This window comes from Rhipicephalus microplus, chromosome X, assembly GCF_043290135.1.
Source record: "Rhipicephalus microplus isolate Deutch F79 chromosome X, USDA_Rmic, whole genome shotgun sequence".
NCBI classification, from domain to species: domain Eukaryota; kingdom Metazoa; phylum Arthropoda; class Arachnida; order Ixodida; family Ixodidae; genus Rhipicephalus; species Rhipicephalus microplus.
The window spans coordinates 195,971,332-195,987,966 of NC_134710.1; the positions used below are offsets into that span (position 1 = coordinate 195,971,332).

Below are 16,635 nucleotides of genomic sequence, written 5' to 3' on the forward strand. Positions count from 1 at the left end.
CTAAATATGCAAACATATTCAAAACAAAGAAAATTCAGAATATACATTTTGTAGATAAATGATCCAGGAACAGTATAAGAATAATTGATGTTTTACAAGATATTTCTGTTTACATAGACGAAAAAAATCAGAAACGAGGTGCTGCTTCATTGCTCATGCCATGTGGTGAAACATTGCACGGTTTTTTTCGCGAGACACAAGTCTACTCGTACACTCTTCTCAGTAAATTTTTGTTGCCTTGTGATAAGAGTCTCTAGGTATCTAATACAGATGGATACCCATGATGTGAATAATCCCTCTATAAATGAGATGTCCAATGAACTTCGCTATTTCAACTAGCGTCACCTTTTTCCACGAGCCACCTCACTCCGCATAGATTGTTGTTCCAATATATGCATCCAAGTATATACCTTTCCATCTTTGTGCATATTGTAATAAAAAAAGGACAATATCGCGCCCACTTCTAAAATGTTTCGCCCTGCTCCGCAGTCAGGGCCAAGATGTGCTCCGGGGGCCACCTTGCCATTAGGAGAAGCTCTGCAGCCAGCGCCACCACATCGTGCCTTAGCAAAGTGTGGACCACGCACGTAACCTGAGTAACTATAAGATTATGCACAAAGGTCAGAAGGTATATGCACTTGTGGCAGAGGAGATAACTTGAGGATGCAAACAAAACAAACCAATGAACGGCTTCGAATGTCTCAGGCTGACGCAAAGCATCACCGCCATAAAACTTGAAGCTGAGGTGCTGTCATCCACGAAATCTCGGCTTGCTCTCACCTCAATTCAGGTGGGCTCACACGACAGTTTCAAGCAGCGCATGTGTTTTGCAGCGCTGATGCACCCCTATGCATGCGTAACGACCGCGTAATAGAAGCGACTAGTGACACTAGATGTGAGCCTGTGTCTGATATATAAATACAAGCAAAATCAAAGCGGCTGAAAACTGGCTGCGAGAGCCCCCTGCACACTTTATACATGCGGCGGACCATGGGAAATATCTTTTTGCAGAATGAATTTTCCCTGACTTCTATAGACAGCTCCCTCTTGATTAGCTAGCATAAATATCCGACAATTATTACAACTCAACTCGGTCAAATTGCGAAGCTAACACATTAATTCGATATTCGGCTTGCAAAGTTTCTTTTCATTACAGAACTTTGATGTTACTGTAGAATATTCACGAGGGGCACGCACTTCTGTGAAGTTCGCCTAACTAGTGCATTTTTCCAACTACACACCTACATTGGTTCGTGTAAAAGTCTATAAAAAAATCGCTATGTTGCCCAAGTCGGCAAATTCAAAAAAATTCTAAACGTGGCTGAAATAACTACTAGAAAGTGCTGGGTACACGAGAAAGAAATTTAACATGCCAAAAACGATGACCAAAAAGTGTTGATCACTGATGATCAATTTGAATAGGCATGGTAACAAAAGAGTTAAATGGTCTGCGAACGCATTAGTCTCTATGGGACTTGGTCGGGGATTCGTCACAACTATGTTTTAATTTTGTACTCCTAAAGTGGGTACACACTAACGAGGTTTGACTGTACAACATACTGTCTGAGTGAATAGAAAAAGACAAAGGACACTGCTTTTATGTTTTTTTTTCAGAGTTTTGAGGCCTCTTACCATGCTTAAGAAACGGTGCATATCACTGCAGTAGTTTCAATTGTTTAATGTGTTTGATGGCTAGGAATATGGTGTAGGCCTGTGCTGTGAATATGCTTGCATCAAGGTGCAGAGCACCAGCAACCGAAAAGAATGGGCCAATGGCACCATAGGAGACAGAAGTGTTAGACCTTGAGGCAACAGCAAAAAATTCTCTACAACAGTATTTGTACTAGAGTTCCAAGAAGTATGTTCGGCTATGTGCAATAAGCATGTGCTTTAAGTCCGTTCGATTCGCCTGCACCACATGAATCGGTTCACGAGGTGCTGCACCTAGTCATCTGTTTCAGCGGTGCAGCATTGACGACCTCTGAACCCTGTAATTCGTTTCAAAAGGTGCAGAATAGGTGTATAAATGACCAGGTATATTCATGGGAACTGATGTAGGTTTGCTTCAGCTTGCAAAAGCCAGTCCTAGCTAGGTCATTTCACAGAATTTATGATACCTGGAGTAGACAGTATGACATGCATGCTTTCTATTTAATACTATGCACACTGCAGGCACTTGGTTCATTGTTGAAGACAGCACAATGAGTTTTCAAGTACGCAGGAAAAAAAGACAGGTGAAATAAACTAAAAAACAAGAAAAAACACTGTTCTTGCTAAATGTTACTGAGAGAACAGTTTGAACACTCTTGAAAAAACTAAGCCAGTTGTAATACTGGAGCTCTCTCATAATCGAACAGTTCTCTTTGCAATGTAGTTTTTTAAACATCTGTCTAGGAATGACGTACTAGCATATCACTGAATATTAACTAGCATATGTTTTAATAGGGTAGTGGTTACATAAAAAAAATATGGAGAGAAGAAAGCCATGCTGGTTGAGAAATTACAACCAGCTAGTAGCCCTGTAACAAAGGATGCTAATATTCTTCATTCTCTCAATGCAAGTTGATGGAAAGTCATTAGAAAAGGAGTGCACTTAACTGACAAGTTTCATAAATCTTATGTCCCAGTTTTTCGCTCCCAATTGAGTTTCTTTGCGGTTATCTTAGATACATTAATGGCTTGCTGAATCACATGTTGAGCAGAAATCTCCCAACGTTCAGTCCATACTATAGTTATTCATCAACAAAAGGCCAGAGTGGTTTGCCTACAATGTAGCTTGATTTCTTGCAGATCTTCAAAAGCTAATAATAATGCTGACTTCAGTGATTTGGCCTATAAATATAATTAGCACCAAAATCTAGCATACTTCTTGCCATCTGTAGCTTTTAAGTACGTAATTACCCAAAAATTCAGTTCCGCTTCTTGATGGCTGTCACATTGTTCATAATTTGCTTTCACTTTTTTATTATCATTGAATGACTAAATTTGAATATTAAAAGGCACACAACAGCATTTATACAAATAATATTTACGACAGTTTGGCTTTAGGTTAAGGGTTGTCTACGTCAACCTAAACATAGTCACAAATCACAAATACTACTGGATAGTATGTTCAGAAGGCCCTTATGTCCACCAAACGTATGTATGGTGCAAAGAAGTTGCCCAATAGAAGACAAGTGCTAAGTTGCAGCCTTAAGCACTGCATATGATGGCAGTTAAGCTGCAAAATTATCACTTGAATTTCAAGCATCATCAAAAAATTAACAATACTAAGCATCAATCGTTTATGGGAACAAAGAATATAAACCACACACCTAAAACCTGACTTACATAAAATATGTACCCTTACATCCATTAAAAAAGTGCCTACTTGGAAAAAAGTCATTTTTTCCATAAAAGTACATTTTGAGTGGAGACGTATTCTAGCTAGGCCAAGACTAGTCCAGTTTGAAAAACATTGGTGTTACCAGAAAATGCATGGTACAATTATAGTAACTAATACAAGCAGACTCCTATTTACACCTTGAAGTGCCAATTTATAAGAGCTTATTTAAATAGCAAAATTCTAACCAACTTGCATGAATGAGTGCTTTATAAAGTTCTATATTTTTACTCATTTATATTAACTTCCAGAGTCAAAATGTCAGTATAATGCTTCTTGTTTTACTGAAAAAAAAAAAAAGCAACAACATCACTTCTTGTATTGCGTATTCTGGCATCACTATTTTTGTGTTCTGAAATTGCTAGGCTTGTGGGAATATTCAAATGCGCTTCAATTCGAATTTAAATTATCGAATATTTTCGAAGTATTCGCAATCAACGAATAAATGTATATTAGTCCGCATGTCACCACCTGTAAAAGTGATTTCACTGCAATGTAGGAGTGCTAAGCAGTGAAAACACTTAATAAAAAAAAAAAAGAGTTTGCTTTGACGTGAAGCCCCTCTTCAAATTTAAAGGGGCCCTGCAACACTTACTGAACATAGTCAGAAAACACTGCCGATTGGTAGTTGAGGCTACCGAGAACATGGGAGGCAAATATTATAACCCAGCACACGACCTGTAATTCAAAATAAATTTTCAAAGCTAAATGTTGCTTTCTTTCCTCGGCAAATGACATTACAAGCTCAGAAATCACTTGTCACAGCCAAGAAATAATATGCAGCTTTGGTCACAGGCATTAACTGATTTGAGCATGGTGCGCTTGTCATTACTGGGGCCGCCGCTTGTCCATGAGTATACATAGAAAAAGAGGTGCTCAAGGTCACAAGGTGCGTGTGAAGTATTTTCTTTCACCGTGCCATTCCTCCCTGCTTAGCTTCCAGCTATTTCGCTGGGACGAAAAGAGAGAATGAGATTGCAGCATGCAACAAATTTTTGGAACTCCGCTCGTACTGGACTGATTTTAGAAACTTTGCGGCGGTAAATTTGTGAGGCAACAAGTATGTTAACTAGCTTCATGGCTACTTGAAAAAGTGTTCCAGGGCCCCTTTTTACCCTCAAATCAATTCTTCATTTTATTAAGCTTGTTATGATGACTTATATGCTCCAAGTATAATAAATTTTAAAACATTAAGTATTTTACAGGTTATCTCTCACATCCTACTGAAACTACTACTCATGGTTGTTTTGACTTCCCTTGAACGAAAAAATAAATAGCATTTGCATAGAGCCCTATTTATTTTCAAAACAAATATTGTGCAGGTTAGTTGAATCATGATAAATATTCCCTTTTTTTATATGTCATACATACCATTCGAATTCGATTCGAAATTATTCGATCAATATCAGTATTCGCTTCGAATGCGCTTCAAACCAAAAATTCACTATTCGCACAAGCCTAGAAATTACATTTTTAAAATTGTTCAATTAACACTTTGAACGCTGACTTATTGGCACTGGCATTATTTCAGCCATGGCATTTTCAAAGTAGATATTATGCAATGCTTTCATGTGTCTCAGTAAAGCTACAGTGCAGATTCAAGGCCATTCTGGTGCTTTATGCTCTTGAGCTAAAGGTATGAGTAGTCATGGTAGAACTGGAGGGGAAGTGCAATATGTGACTAAATACGGCCTGCGAAAAAATGTAGGGGAGGATGAATATGGATGGCCCCTCTTATTTTCCCGTTTCTCTTTCCGGTTCATGAGGTTGACTTGTCTAATGAAAGATGGATTTAAGTAAACACATGCAAGAGCACTATGCAAATTTTATGAGTATGTCTGCAATATATTTTTTAATGACAGATAATTTATGCATATTAAACAATGATTGCAGGATGGTTCAGGTTCAAACAGATACAAAGAAAAAAAAAGGAACACTTAATATACAGACCAAAGCCTGTACTAGGCTTTACAGTTAGGGATGTCAGTATTTTTCCTACCCTTAATTTTAGGTTTTAGTATATGCATAAATATAAATATGAAATGTCCGATGACAATCCCGAATGTTTGTCCACAAGGCTGGAAAGCTTTTTACGTACAGTGGCGATCATGTTAGCATGACTAATGAGTATGAATAACTTTGCAATAAAAGCCCCTGGACTCCTTGCATTGCTGCCACCAACATATTTTGAAAAACTAAATTAGAATTTGCACATGTTCAAGCTGGAGCTGCATGAGTAACTCCAGTATTTTAAAAATTTTTTGTGCTTTGTAGTTAGTGTTTTGCCACACTAATTCTCCATTCCTTAAGAGCAAAAAACTCCTGCTACAAGTAACATAACATCCCCCCATCTTGGCCTAGCACCAACATGTAGGTATGGGTCATATAATGTCCTCCAGTCTTGGACTTGCAACAGCATATAGGGAGGGTAATCATTCATACATATGTTTAATGGTGTGTGAACATGTTCTAACTTTCACAAATTCCAAAAATAAATGCTTCACCAAAAGCCTCTTTTAACAGCATGTTTCTAGAATGGCGTCTTATCAAAGCAGGGTCAAAGTGCATCCACTGGTTAAAAAAGACAACTACTGATTGAGATTGCAAATACCCCAGGTGGAAGTTCAGACCGTATTTGCATGTGCATTACATTTCCCCCGTAGTATGACAATAGAATAGAAAAATAAGGAAGCATAATGTGCTTTTTTTTGTTGTGTCATCTAGTAAGACTTAGAGCAGTGGTTCTCAGCCATGGATGTGTCGGGGATACCTCGTGGACTGGCCGAAGGCGATGGGGGACCCCTTGTAGCAGAGGGGAGAGAGGGGGATTATGTAGGTAAATTAACACAACTGGAACGTGAAACAGGTGCTTTTTATTGCTACCAAAAATATCAGACACACATGCCACATCACTTCATTTTGGACAGTTCATCAATATGTGGCACAGTCACACCTAAAGAAAATGCTGGTGAGGGGTTTGCGGATCATACAAATGGCTTCACGGACACTAGGGGGTCCGCAGACCCCCATTTGAGAAGCACTGACTTGGAGCATATTGATTTATTTTTAAAGAATACTGTTTGGCTGCTTCAGTTATGCCTCAGTTGCAAATTTTTTACCTTTCAGAACTTTTCACAGAAATTCACAGCAATGCATGATACACATTTTTTTATTAATGAATCTAATGAAAAAGCCCATGTGCAATAATGAATCGTATGTCTGTGGCCCAATTTATAAATTTGCAAGAGAAGTTACTGGTGTAGTTTTAATTTCGATATATTGAATAAAAACTAATCAAGTTAGAGAGAAAATAAACATTTATTATGGAAACAGTGTTCCGAGCAATGCCCGGTGTCACCCTGAGTTGAGAGGGTTCCCTAGTCCAGAAGTCCTATGGCTTCGACTGCCCTCTTGGCCCTGTGAATGATTTGTCGCTGATCTTCCAGATCAGCGAGCACAAGCTTCACGTCCCATGTTTAGCTTGGGTGGTCGTCGTCCGTTCAACCTGTTTCATTCCGAGTCATCTTCGGTTGCATGTTGCGGCTTGCATGCCACTGGCACTTAAAGAGCAAGTGTGCCAGGGTGTCTGGTATGCCGCAGAGCGGGCACAGGTGGCCATGTTTTGTTGGGTACAGGCAGTGCACTAGAGCTCCGTGTGCATATGTATTGCTCTGCAAGCGTCTGAATACCACGCTGTATTCTTTTGTCAGTTTTGGGCATCGTGGAGGGTGCACTCGTCACTGCAGTTAGTAGTGCTGCAGTAGCGACGGATAAATCTGCTATACAGCCTCCACCTCTTCAGCCACGGGTCAGGTAGCCTGAGGGTCGAGGGAAGCCCAGCTGACGTACTCGAGGGAAGTGGCGTGGGCCGCTTCATTTCTCCGGAGACCCTTGTGTCCTGGCACCCATAATACGCAAGTGAAAGGAAGCGGAGTGCATCGCCATTTTAAGTTATCAAGAGCACTGGCTTAGATGCGGCCCTTCGTGTAATTTCTGCAGGCAGCTTGTGAGCCGGTGAAGATCATCACGGCATCTGTACATGCGATAGAGGCGAGAGCGATTGCCGCTTCTTCCCCTGCATCTGAATTGAGTGCCTTGATCGTGGCCGCTGCCAACTCTTGCCTCAACAGTCTCATACGCTGTCAGCATGTATGGCGTTTTTATGCGAATGCTTGGCTGTGTCAGTGTAGCGGGCATCTGGGTCTTGCTTGAACTTTCGCTCAATGACTCTAGCCTCTCATCTACTTCTGTGGAAAGCAGAATACATGGTATGTTAGATAGACGTGATCAACAGGGACTCTCTAACATCCAGATGGATGTGCTTTTTCTGGTTTGCATCGGTAAAGTAAGTCTTGCTGTAATTGAGGCACATTAGCACTGACCTCCCTGTAGGTGTGAGCTTGAGATGTTCCAACTGGTTGTTTTTATGCGCATCGGTGAGTTCTTGTCATGTGCTGTGGACGCCCATCTTAAGGAGACGTGTAGTAGAAGCCATGACGGGAAGTCCCAGGGAGACTGATTGCCTTTCTTATCGTAATGTTAAGTTTTTATATTTCAGCAGTTTTCAAATTCAGGTATGGTGTGCTGTACGTAAAACAGCTGATAAATATAGCTTGCATAATACGTATCATGTAGTGTTCCTTGAGACCGTTTTGTTGGTTTGCGATCCTCTTGAAGAGATGCAGGAGTTGTGATCATGTCTGTTCGAGTCTCGGTAAGGTGGCAGCTCCCAATCCATCTTTGTGAATGTGAAGTCCAAGCAATCGTAGAGCCTGAACTTTTGGAATTTATGTCCCATTGAGGGTGAAGCTAGGTTATGGTTCTATGTATACGGGTGGCCTCCTTTCGTTATCGCCTTGAGGACGAAGTGCTTGCACTTTTCCTGGGCACAGTGGAAGCCACAATTTCAGAGATACTTTTAGAAAATATCGACGGCGTCTTGTAGGCAGCTCTCTTTATCTTTCATTGTTCGAAGCCCTGATCAAGAGCATGATGCCATCAGCATACATCGCATGTCGTAGATCTAGTATCTTATTGAGAACTTTTGGCAGATTGATCAAAACTTAAGCCACGATAAAAATTGACGGTGAGACAACCGATCCCTGCAGCGTGGCCTTTTTTTTTTTTGGTATTGGAAAGCATTGGCTGCGGATGTTGCAGATGTCCACAGTTGCCGTACGGTCTGTCATAAAAGTTTCTGACGTGCCGTATTTACTCGTGTAATTCTCACACCCGCTACATTGCCCAACAAAAATAAGATTTTTTTTTCTGTGAGTAATTATCGCATCCCCAAGAAATGCAGCTGTAATGTCGTCAGCTCCTTCCAATCTCTGATGATGATAGTGCACGACAGCCTGGCGCCATCTCTTATGCATTGTGTGTGCTATCAACACACACACCCCAATCTAATACAAGCCAAGTCATGTCAAAGTGGCAAGTGCACGTTGTGGCTTGTTAGTGTATGTTGTGTTCGTTCTGCGATTATGGCAGTTTTCAAGTTGAAAGGGATCACTCATGCACTGAACAATGGCATTGCACTGAACAATGCACTGAACATGCACTGAACAATGGCATTTTTTTTTCTGCAAAAAAAAAAAAGGTGCGAGGATTATGCGAGTAAATACGGTACTTGTAAAAGTACGATAATTATGCGAGTAAATACGGTACTTGTAGCTCCTGATGCCGCAGCCAATGCCTTTGAGGTTTTTGAGGATTGCATTCTGGCTGAGGTTATTGAAGGCCCCCTTGATGTTGTATACGAGTATGGAGTACTTACAGATGGCGCTTTTTTTTGTTTTGCTTTCAATAATGTTTGTAGATACTCATATGCTTAACTTTAGTTGGAGTTAATGCTCATCTTTAACGTTTAATCTACATCAAACTTCAACTGTCAAAGTTCAAAGTAGGAGATTGATACCTTATCTCTTCTTTGACAGTGCTGTATAAAGGATACAGTAACAAAGCAAAGCACCCTTTATTTTCCTTAATCCACATTATGATTAAACTGGTGCTACCAATATTGCTTTTAGGGCAAATGCCAGCTCTGTCTCACTTCCAAATTCACAGACATATCTTTACTTAAACTTTATCTGTGAGTGCCTTGAGACAGTACAAACAGGCTTCATAAACCCTCCTCAGCTGAAAACATGTCCTTCTGGCAAGTTTGGCTCCAAGTTGGCTTCATAAGCAAGTCTATACGTGAATAGTCTTGAATCGATTTTAGAAGCAGCCCTTTGGTGGTAGGCTACATCTCTGTGGAATGCCACCGAAGTTGCAGCCTCATTAAAGGACCATCAGCATTTCATTTTGCATGTAGAGCTTGTGACACAACAATCCAAAACATGCACACATTTTTGTGAGTGCAGAGGCTGTCATTGTGCTACAGAGAACACCCAACGGAAGTGTATGACGAAAATCTCAGGCATCATTTCTTGAATGAATAAATCATGAGCACTTGCTTTCTAATAAAAGTGTTATCGTCTTTATTCTTCAAGGAAATGGTTGTGGTGCTACTGGCTTTCTTGCCATTTAAATCTAGCAGTGGAAATGGAGGACTGTTGCCGACAGCAATTCTGCAATCGCTGGTCAGCCTGCTTTTTTGCTGTGCTGGAAAGTTGTCGCTGTTGACTTGCTGTATGTGTCACAAACAAATTTGAAATACAAGCAGTGCTGCAGACGTGTCCATCTCCATTTTTTTTTTCTGCATACCCCTAGTCTGCTAGAAAGTTTGCTAAAAAGTCTGCTAAAAAGTAGAGTCTATGTGATGATGCTGCATTAGCCCACATTTGGAGTTCTTCCTTAGCTTTACATATTCTGAATATCGAAAACACAGCATTACTGCACAGCAAACATGGCATAATGTTTTCTTGTTAGCTTACTTTTTCTTTTTTCTTTCTGAAAAAAGATATTGCATCTTTGAGTAAGTACTACAATCTCACACCCAGATGCATCGTATTGTGAGCAAGGGTAGACATGAAGGAGGAAGGAGTTCATAGCACATATAAAATGCAGTGGCTAACTAACAAGCTTGAAGTCGCACACAATCTTGAGATGGACTTGACCAAATCAAGTTAAACTTCATGTTAAGGTGCATTTATGAATACAAGAGGAAGCAGTGGACTAAAAGGTGGGATATAAAAGCTTATGATAATGCTTGTTCACATCATTATCTTTATTTAAATTATGAGAGCCCTAGCGTTTTGCATGCATAAAAAATTTTAAAGGGGCAGGCTATTTTTTTCAATGGTTTGGGCAGATATAAAGCACTCCTTCAGTAGCTGTGCACGAAAAATGTAACCTGATGACAAGCAAATGATATGCATAGCACTGACCTGCAGACGAACCCAGCTGTCATAGGGCAGTTGTCGTAGGTTCCCCTGCTGTGCACTGATTTTGAAGATGGGCTCATAGCCACCGAGGCTAAGCTCCACAGTGCAGTCGTGTGGGAGAAGAGTCTGGCCAACAGTATTACCCAACGAGAAAAGCAGCAGTGGGAACCAGATGACCAAAATGATGGCAAACAGCATGACTCCACCCAAGCCATACTTGGTGAGTGATGAACGTCGTGAGCCCCGAGGAGTTGGGTACTCTTCCTCAGCTCGTCGCTGACACTTGAGCTGGAACACATTGGCAAATATGTCTTCCATCTTAAGCCAGTTGGTAAGATTCATGCTTGTGTCTGTCCAAATCCAGTCCATGAGGGAACGCAGCTCGTATAAGAAGGGAATCAGCATGTAGCTGCAGAAAACAAAGACAGCAATGCTATAATAGTGTGGTTACTAGGAACAACATTGGCCACCTCTTTTTAGACAGTGAAACAGAAGTAATACACCACATTAAAAAAGGCTTCGAATGCACATCCTGTATACTAATAAAAAAAAAGCGAAATAATGAATTGGGGAGGATGATGGAAACTGCCACCCATATATTAAACAGGGTAGGAGGATCCAGAGAGATGATTCTGCTTGTCTGGGCACCAGCTCACCACGGAGTTGGAAAGAACAAGGTGGCTCATTTGGTCGCCCAAGGTCTCACTTACCGGTCAACCCCTAGAACATCCCAAGTCACCAAAATTACAAACAGAAGATTCCAAGAAATCACTGCACACTACAAACTGAATTGGCAAATATACCTAGGAGCGAACCATGATGATGTGTTACTGCTAATTAAGAAATATACAATTGCATAGCAAAAATTATTGATGTTTTTTTTTTTCCCAAGCTCCGTATACTACCGCAAGTGGCATACAAAAGTGCTCAAGTCGCAGCACAAATTTAGTGATGGGGCCACAAATTCGATCCACGTGGTATAGACATGTCCAACTAAAATGTGACAGCATGCACACCCTAAAACCTTAGGAGGCCATGCTATGCAGCCAAGACACTAATCTCCTTCAGGACATCATAAGTCAAGCCATTGCTACTGCCATATCTCTGGAAATTCTAGCCAATAGCTAGGGGGGGGACGAGGGAGGTGATCTTTCTTCTCTTTCCTCTCAATAATATGAGGAAACTTAGCTCAATATAAATTTAAGGGCTCTGCAAGCTTATGCGAAAGTGGGAAAAATAATAAATGTACAGGTAAAAACACTGGACTAAAGAAAACCAGCCCATCACTCATTAATACTTTGCATGTTCAAGGATGATAGTCTTGACATTTCACAGTTAAGGTGAATTCCATGCTTATTTATGAAGTTAGAAAGTGCCAAGGCCAAATGTGGCCAGACAGCACGAAGAAATTGGTGGTGAGTCATTACCGAAGATGTCAGCTGCAAAGTGTAAACGTGACATACATAGCTGTAAAAGGGCCTAAAACAATTAATTAATCGGGCATTTTATAGCTGAATATCCTAATGTGAATCATAGCTTCTGCTTTTAATTTTGATAATCAGTAAACCAAACAAAAAAAAAAAGAAGTAAAATCATTTCTGTTTTCACACTAGCAGTAGATCAGCAGACTTGCAGAGTGACACACGAAGTGACAAGGTGTCAGCGACAGTGAAAGGAATAAAACGTTACCACGTAAAAACACTTTTTGAGTTGATACTACATATCAGTGTTGCAAAATTAATGAAGTTACCATTTACCAAAATTTAGCGTATAATACCGCACAATATTTTTGTGCCGTATCATGAGCCATCAATTTTGCAAAGCTAAGGAAACCACTAAGCACACAACTCACCCGTATACTATACATGACATGAGTAATATTTGTAGATACTTCTGTATAAAACAGCACTTGAAGAATAAAGCAATATATTTCATGGCTTGGCCTTTGTGCACTGGTGGCATATTGAGAAAGTGATTTCTTTTTTCTACAATATTCTGTAACCTTCACTAAGTGACAAATGTGGTGCAATGTGTGTTCATGTTGCCCACAAAAGATAAAGACTACAAGAACAAACTTCGGCATAAATTGAAAGACGTGTATACTGCATGTGAGCGAAAATTTCAGCCTCCAAAGTTGAACACTTAAAGGGGCACTGGAACACTTCCAGCATGGTCAGATAAGTAGACCCTTAGCCAATGGCCCTCTTCAAATTTGGTGGAGGGGGGTGTTTTGCTGAAAATAATTAAAATAGGCATTTTCTTAAATAGCCAAGGCCTTCAGCCAGTGGATAAAAATGTGAGCTAAACAGCAGTTTGCAAGGGAATCGGCAGGGGGATGCAAAAGGGGCACCGGCCTCTATCAGGCCCCCACCAGCTCTTGCCTCCTACCCAAGCTACACCGGTGCCCATTCCTACTTCTTCTAGTAGTAGTGCTACACGAGTTTGAATCCACTCAGTAGTAAATACGCCACATCTGAGCATGTGCGGCCCTAGTGATTTGCCTGCCTTGCAATACTGATCCCTGTTTATCACCGCGAATGCAACAACTGCTTTGGCCGTCGTAAGCGCTCCGAGCGGTTTAGCGAAAAAAAAAAAAGCACGCACATACGCGCGCGCACACGCACACACACGTACGCGCGCACACACACACACACACACACACACACACACACATACACACACACACACACACACACACACACACAAAGAAGGGAACTGTTCTTGCTGTGATGTGATATGATATATCATGAAGTGAGAATAAGTTTAGAGTATAAAAGGTGCCTATCTGGGCAATAGCCGGTTTCTTCTTTTTTTCTTTCGGTTCTATAATGTTGACAGCGCTTCGAAGGTCAAAGCATTCATCGCGACCCTGGAAATAAAGAAGGGTGGAAACTGCAAGGCAGGCACATCGCTGGCGCTACGCATGCTTAGATGTGGTGTATTTGCGACTGCAGATATTTCTCGCGCTGTTCTGCGTCCCACCCATCGTTATACCATGAGAGTTGAGCATTGTACATTTATGCACAATATCGTTTTTAATATGTGTCGGTAATTACCAGTGCCTCTTTTCTGTTCTACTGTCACGATCTGAATTTTGCCTCGCATAGAGGTGTGCTTAACAGATACATGCATAAAGAAAAGTTTCCTTTTCTGCTTTTACCTGTGTGCTTGACACAAGCATTATTTAGTCGCAGATGCTCAGTTACAAAACTGATTTTTATTTTATGGCCGATTCTGTCATGGATCACTATCCAAATTGATTTCAAGAGACTACTTGCAAGAAACATTCAACATATCGTCTATGTTTTATTCCTGCTTACCAGCAGGCACAAGTACATCGCGAACTAGTATTAGTGTCATCTCAATTTTTTTGAAGTTTCTTTTCATGAAAACAAAGTGAACTTTACATGGGCAAAATTTCCAGCCTTCTGTGGCCAAAAGATTTCTTTTGCAATCTGCTGCATTTTTCTCACAAAGCAAGATGAACCACAAGTGATGTTGAATAGGACAAATATAACATACAGCTTGACAATGCTAAGAGGCATGTAAGCAGCAAGTACAAAATGCACTGATGCACAGATATATCTACAGGCTAACCTGGCAGAGTTGAGTTCGTTGCTTATGTATTGGAAATAAACTGAATGTTGTTCTTTTTCGGCAGTCTTCACTGACATTAACACTATGGCAGTTCTTTGCAGGATATTGTAATTTATAAAAGTTATACGAAGCATGTACAAATGAGTACTTTCATAAAATTGAACAGAAAAGAAATGAAAGCGAGTCACAATGAATTGCATAAAAAATACACAAGTTCACTGCATTGCTATCAATCTAATACTGCGGTGCATAAAGACAGTACACCTAAACATTTTGACATATAATTCAAGTGACCCAAGAACACTACTTTTCACACCAATTTTCCTTTGAAGAGGTAAATAATTAGATCTACTGAGCTGTCTATCCTCAGAAACATAATAAAAATGTTTTTGCTCTGAATTTCAGTACTTTTGATGCACTGAAGAACAATGTCCTACCCGATATTCTGTCTTTTTTCATTACTTTTTCATTTTCCTTCAAGCAATAAAAAAGCCCCAAATGTTGAAATTCCAACTAGACCAGCTGTTTGCCATAAGTCCCTCAGTGTTAGCATACAACTTATATATAAACTGTCTAAGCAAAGCAATCAAGTGTCAAAATTCTTACCAAGGCATCATACTAGAGCTGTACAGTGCTCATCAATCCTAATGCGATACCAAGCCCACATAGCAGCCAGTGCCTTTTTTTTTTTGCATCACCAGTGAGCACTGGCTGCATGCATAGAGGTCAAATGAAGTTGCAATGTTTATTTATTCATCTATATATTTAGAATACTAAAAGCCCATACAGGCTGTTACAGGGTGGAATTTGCACATATATACAATACAGTGAAATCGGTCACTATGAAATACAATGCTCTAGTAAAAATAAACACACAAGCAATAGTAATATTAGCTCACAAAAGATACAACTCCACCTTTCGTTCAAAAGATGCAAAGCTATCAATGCCACCGAAAACTTTCAGAGAAATGCTATTTCATTTGGCTAATGTATGAAACAAGAAATGAATAGTTATACACATCAATTCACAAGCTATAAGACAGAAATACATGACAGTGATTGGTGCGACGAGAATTTTTTCCAGGTGGGAGCAGATATGATGAGACCAAATTGAATTTACCAGCAGACAGATGATAAAGAATTTGGGATGTGGAACGAAGGCTCTCACTTTTACCACATGCCATCATGAACCCGCAAAATGACTTCCCTATCGAAGTTTATTACCTAACGAGTCAACTGTCACAAAATTTTAGTATCCGTCAGGTATGAGCATAGTTCTTTATTATCATCTTCATCAGCCTGACTACGTCCACTGCAGGACAAAGGCCTCTCCCATGTTCCGCCAGTCAACCCGGTCCTGTGCTTGCTGCTGCCAATTTATACCCGCCTACTTCTTAATCTCATCTGCCCACCTAACCTTCTGTCTCCCCCTAACCCGCTTGCCTTCTCTGGAAATACAGTTAGTTACCCTTAATGACCAGCGGTTATCCTGTCTATGCGCTACATACCCGGCCCATGTCCATTTCCTTTTTTTGATTTCAACTATGATATCCTTAACCACGGTTTGCCCCCTAATCCACTCTGCTCTCTTCTTGTCTTTTAAAGTTACACCTACCATTTTCCTTTCCACTGCTCGCTGCGTCGTCCTCTTTCCTCTATTTAAGCTGAACCCTCTTTGTAAGTCTCCAGGTTTCTGCTCCATAGCTAAGTACCGGCAAGATACAGCTGTTATATACTTTCCTCTTGAGGGATAGTGGCAATCTACCTGTCATAATTTGAGAGTGCTTGCCAAATGTGCTCCACCCCATTCTTATTCTTCTAGTTACTTCAATCTCGTGGTTTGGCTCCGCGATTATTACCTGCCCTAAGTAGACAGTCTTTAACAACTTCAAGTTCACTATTACCTATTTCGAAGCGCTGCTCTTTTCCGAGGTTGTTGTACATTACTTTCGTTTTCTGCAGATTAATTTTAAGACCCACTTTTCTGCTCTCCTTGTCTAACTCCGTAATCATGAGTTGCAATTCGTCCCCCGAGTTACTCAGCAATGCAATGACATCGGCGAAGCGCAGGTTACTAAGGTACTCTCCGTTCACTCTTATCCCTAACTGTTCCCATTCTAGGCCTCTGAAAACCTCCTGTAAGCACGCGGTAAACAGCATTGAGGAGATTGTGTACCCCTGCCTTAAACCTTTCTTGATTGGTATTCTATTGCTTTCTTTATGAAGCACTATGGTAGCAGTTGATCCCCTGTAGATTTCTTCCAGGATGTTTAAATATGCTTCGTCGACACCCTGATTCCGCAGTGTCTGCATGACTGCTGATATTTC

General features: G+C 40.5%; 1 protein-coding gene across 2 annotated transcripts in view; it reads right to left on the reverse strand.

The window, feature by feature from the left end:
* Nucleotides 1–16,635, reverse strand: part of Piezo (piezo type mechanosensitive ion channel component) — a 220,079-nt gene that overhangs the window by 13,161 nt on the left and 190,283 nt on the right. For both annotated transcript variants that reach the window (XM_037428842.2, XM_037428841.2), the window contains one exon: nt 10,714–11,119. In XM_037428842.2, the coding sequence (XP_037284739.2) occupies nt 10,714–11,119 (406 nt within the window). The remainder of the gene's footprint in view (nt 1–10,713; nt 11,120–16,635) is intronic.